Source organism: Olea europaea, chromosome 4 (assembly GCF_002742605.1).
Source record: "Olea europaea var. sylvestris chromosome 4, O_europaea_v1, whole genome shotgun sequence".
In the NCBI taxonomy this organism is placed as follows: domain Eukaryota; kingdom Viridiplantae; phylum Streptophyta; class Magnoliopsida; order Lamiales; family Oleaceae; genus Olea; species Olea europaea.
The window spans coordinates 106372-110984 of record NC_036240.1 but is presented as its reverse complement, the minus strand read 5'-3'; the positions used below and the strand labels follow the sequence as shown (position 1 = coordinate 110984).

The window sequence follows — 4613 nt, the reverse complement described above, 5'->3', positions numbered from 1 at the left end:
GGACTGTGATACTTATTTGAAGTGCATTGAATCGGATAAGTCTAAGACTAAATCTAATAAATACATATTTGTGGATATTCAAAGCAGATGTTTGGATATCAATTCTATTATCCTATTGAGAAGAAAGTCTTGTCTCACGATATATCATCTTCTTAGAGAAAAAAGTTTACTTTGTAAGAGGACGGTGGGAGCAAAATAGAGCTTAAAAGAGTTCAAGAGTCCACATATGTAGTTGACCAAGTAGATGAAACCCAGTTTGATCCCACACCTGATGAATGACATGCTCTTAATCAGGAAATAGAGACTCCTGAGAACGTGACAGCTCCATTTAAATCTAATAGGATCATTTGATCTTTAAGAAGATGCGGATCCACGATTGCTAATCAAGTATTGTAAATCGAGGATGATAAACCTACTAATTACGCAGAAGCAGAGTTAAGGTATTGACTCAAATAGATGTCAGGAGGCCATGGAATTCAAAATTAACTTAATGTATGAAACTAAGGTTTGGACCTTGGTCGACCTTCATAATGGGATAAAACCCATATGTTGTAAATGGTTTACAAGGGAAATGTTGATATGGATAGGAATATCCATACATATAAAGCAAGGCTAGTAGTAAAAGGTTAAGTATTGACCTTGATGAAATCTTTCGCTTATAGTCATGCTGAAGTCCATTTGAATTTTAGTTGCAATAGTTGCATATCGTGATTATGGGTTAAAGCAAGTCTCTTGGAACTAAAATCTTCGATTTGATAGAAAAATCAAAATACTTGATTTTATCAAATATGAAGACGAATTGTGTGTTTACAAGAAGATAGTGAGAGTATTGTCGCATTCCTAATATTAGGCATATTATTAATAGAAAACGACATCTCTACATTTCAATCATTGAAATTGTGGTTGTTAAAGGATTTCTTCATGAAAGATATATGATAAGCATCTTGATTTATAGAGATAGATCTAAAAGATTGATTAACTGTCCTAATCTATATAGGATAAAATCTCGAGAAGATTTTATATGTAGAAACTGGTTTACTATTAAGCGGTGTATTGGAAAGGCTCCAAAACGTGAAACAACCTTTAGTTCAATAGTAGAAACATAATACATGATTGCTTCAGAAGTTGCAAGAAGTTGCAATATGGATCAAGATGTTCATTAATGAACTTGGAGTAAATCCTAGCATTGTTGATCACATGTTATTATATTGTGATAACAATAGAGCCATCGTGCAAGCGAAAGAACTGAGATTTCATCAATGATCCAAACATGAATTAGGATAGTATCATCTCATCGGAGAGATAATGAAAAGAAATCACGTAAATAATTGAATGAATTCTCACAATTGATAATATTGCAAATCCATTGACAAAGAGTTTTCGCAGTGTAAACATGATCGTCATGTAGACTTTTATAATATTAGATACATAAGTGATTGGATCTAGTGCAAGTGGGAGTTTGTAAGTGCTATGCCCTAGGTCCAATCAACCTTGGACATAAACGCTTTTAATATATAAGTGATGCGATTTTATGGTAGAACTATTATTTAATTAATATTCAATTATATTAAATAATAAGTCCGTAAATTAAAGTTTCAACAATTTGTTAATCAAAAGGAGTTGTGATTGTGAGATACAAATAATGTGTGGTTGAAACTTAAATAATCCATAGTCATAAATAATAACGATATACAGATATCGTTATTACGGATAGACCATCACGTGTGACATTTCTTACTTGTGAAGTAAGTAGCTGATCTCACAAGTTAAAGTGTGGTAACACTTGAATGAACACGTGGATTTTTTGTTATAGAACAAAATATTGGAACCCCTCTAGGAGATTCTACATGGATAACCATCTGAGTGTCAGTGGTTAATCTCCAACATTCGATAGTGGAGTTGGTCCTTTGACTTAAGGTCGTCATAGTGCCTTATATGAGGACAGTTATGCTTTGACAGTATTGGATGTTGCTCTGCCAAGGGCTGCTAATACGACATCGTTCGGGTATGTCAAAAATCATATGAAGGTTGTGAATAACCAATAGAGGATTCGTCACTCTTAGATAGTAAGAGATTATAATTTGCATTTCATTTAATTAAGTCGATAACGAAATTCTTAGCCAATGTGTACCTAGAAGTTGAAAATGAGTTTTCTACTTATACTGACTTAATAGTAGAATGAAAGACACGATCGATAATCGAGATTGACACACTTCCATATCTTGTAATTGATTGAATCATATTGACGAAGGAATTATAGTTTCACGGTAGACGAAAAATTTTGATTTTGTCATACCACGCGACATTTTCCGTCACATGCATTGCTCTGACACATTACTAGATGTCAATCTAGGATAGCGAACGTGAATTGATGATAAATTAAAATGGTGTTTTAATTTATCAATTTTGATTAGATCAAAATAATAAATCACGTTGTTAGGTATCGTGATTGGGAACTTGATGGGTTGCAAATAAAAGGAGAACTAGAATATTATTATTTATCAATTAATTAATTTAACAAACGTTGGATAAATTAATTAATTAGGTTGCTTATTTATATGTTCGAATTAATTAATTGGATTAATTAATTCATGGGACGAATTTAATTAAATGGGTTAATTAAATATTGGATCGGGTCATGCTAAGCCCTTTGTGCTTATATAAATAAGTGACTAGGATTTTCAATTTGTAGAGAATTTCATTCTTGTTAGCACAAGAGGAGAAATACCTTAATTCTTACAGTCTTGTTCTCTGTGTAGAATTTCATTGGAGGCTAGACAATTGGACAACTGTAGGGGGGCAGATCAAGGTTGCTGGAAAAAAAGAAAAGCAAAGGAATTTGTAGATTTTGCAAGGAGATTCAATTTTTATCTAAACACAAAGAGATTCTTGGTGGGAATTGATTCGTTTTTATTTTCGTAGCACATGATAAGTAGATTTCCAACAATTTCTTCATCCCCTTCTTCAACATGGATGCTGGTCGATGGGCTCAGGCATAGAGATCAGCCACCTTTTGTAAAAGAGTCGTGAAACTCACTTTGTTTCCGAGTTCTTTTGTTTTTGCTTCCTTTCAAAATACATTGCACTTCACTTTCTCTTTTGCTTATGTTATAAGGACCAAAAAAGGATAAAATTTGTCAAAATTTTTATTTGTCACTTTTCTTGTTTAATTTACTGTTGTTGATGATAATTGAAAAGTGTAAAGCAACTGACTTTATTTGTTTGGTTCCATCATGTCTGTATTTTCTTTTGCTCTGAAAGATCTTGGTGCTTATTTCTTTGTTAGTTTGATCTTGAAGCTAAAGTAATTATAAATATACTAGACAATACAGTTGAGTCCTGTATTATAATGGATATCATTTTTTGCTTAATTTCATTGTCTTCTTGAACTTCTAGGATACATTGGTGTCGGTGAAACCGTTAATGGAAGAGATAGTGAGAAATACATGCCCAAATTCTTCATTAGAAAGGAGGAGGCCACAAAAAGATCAAGCCTTGAACTGTCCTAGATGCAATTCAACAAATACAAAATTTTGTTACTACAATAATAATAGCCTCTCCCAGCCAAGGTATTTTTGCAAAGACATGCTGAAGATATTGGACTGAAGATGGATCTCTCAGAAACATTCCCGTTGGAGGGAGTTCAAGAAAGAACAAACGATCATCATCAAGGAAGATTTTTGATGAAGATCCTATTAGACATTCTGATTTGACAAGCTCACAGTCACAAAACCCTAATATGGAGGAATCTTGGGACCTCAACTTGGGATTTTCAATCCCTCCTTTTGGTTTCGAAACTTGGGAAAACATTGTCAACAAAGACAATAATATCCTTTCTTCTTCCTCGACCCTTTCACCTTTGGAGCTCTTGATAGGAAATACACATGTTGTCCATCGACTACACCTTTCGGCCTGATCTTAGGCCTCGACTCACCCTTTGAGCTACTAAGGAACAACGGGATATTAGATCTCAGCTGAACTTGAAAATTTCAAGTGGATGAATGGTTGAATAATTGAAAAATGAGATTATTCAGGAATACACGTGGAATGCTGAAATTACACATTTTGTTGAGCTTAAAAAAAATGATTTCATTGAAATTTCTTTTGTTTATTCGCTCTACCAAGGACCAATCTATATGAAAATATTATATGTTCATTACAAATGAAGATAAAGAGGTAAATGATCCAAATTTTATTTTCATGATATATACATATCAATTTTACATGAAATTGTTTCGAAGCAGAAGCATTCCCTCTTAATTTCATTCCACTTCCACCTGGTATAGAAGAAAAAGCTTTCCCTAACAACTTTTGTATCCAAACAGTATTGTTACATTTAAAATGAACTTGTAATTTTTTTTCCTCATGTTACTTTTCCTTTTCCATTTGTGAAGTTTAAGAAATATCTGACATATTTGTGGTTACAGTCCCTTACAGAAGTGTACTGAGAATAACCACAAATACCATCTATGCATTTTTATACGTGGTTCTTGTTGGGAAAATTTACACTGATTACGTGCATATTATATTCACAAAAGCATACCGGTTATTTGCGTGAAATCGAAATGTAATTTCGACGTATCGAAATAGGATTTGAGAAGCAAAACATAAAG

At 33.1% G+C, this 4613-nt stretch overlaps 1 protein-coding gene across 1 annotated transcript; it reads left to right on the top strand.

Moving 5' to 3' along the window:
* The first annotated feature begins 555 nt into the window (after nt 1-555).
* Nucleotides 556-3916, top strand: LOC111394003 (dof zinc finger protein DOF4.6-like). Its single transcript, XM_023019794.1, has 5 exons — nt 556-625; nt 690-727; nt 3287-3304; nt 3397-3569; nt 3622-3916. Exons 1-5 carry the CDS (start codon nt 556-558, stop codon nt 3914-3916), a joined length of 594 nt encoding a protein of 197 aa, XP_022875562.1.
* The last annotated feature ends 697 nt before the right edge of the window (nt 3917-4613 follow it).

What these genes read in the sequence shown, in the direction of transcription:
- LOC111394003 (XM_023019794.1), top strand. Translation starts at nt 556, where the DNA reads ATGGTTTACAAGGGAAATGTTGATATGGATAGGAATATCCATACATAT. An exon ending in AGCAAGGCTAGTAGTAAAAG is followed by an intron (nt 626 to 689) that starts GTTAAGTATTGA and finishes TTTGAATTTTAG; the next exon opens with TTGCAATAGTTGCATATCGT. An exon ending in AATAGCCTCTCCCAGCCAAG is followed by an intron (nt 3,570 to 3,621) that starts GTATTTTTGCAA and finishes TGGATCTCTCAG; the next exon opens with AAACATTCCCGTTGGAGGGA.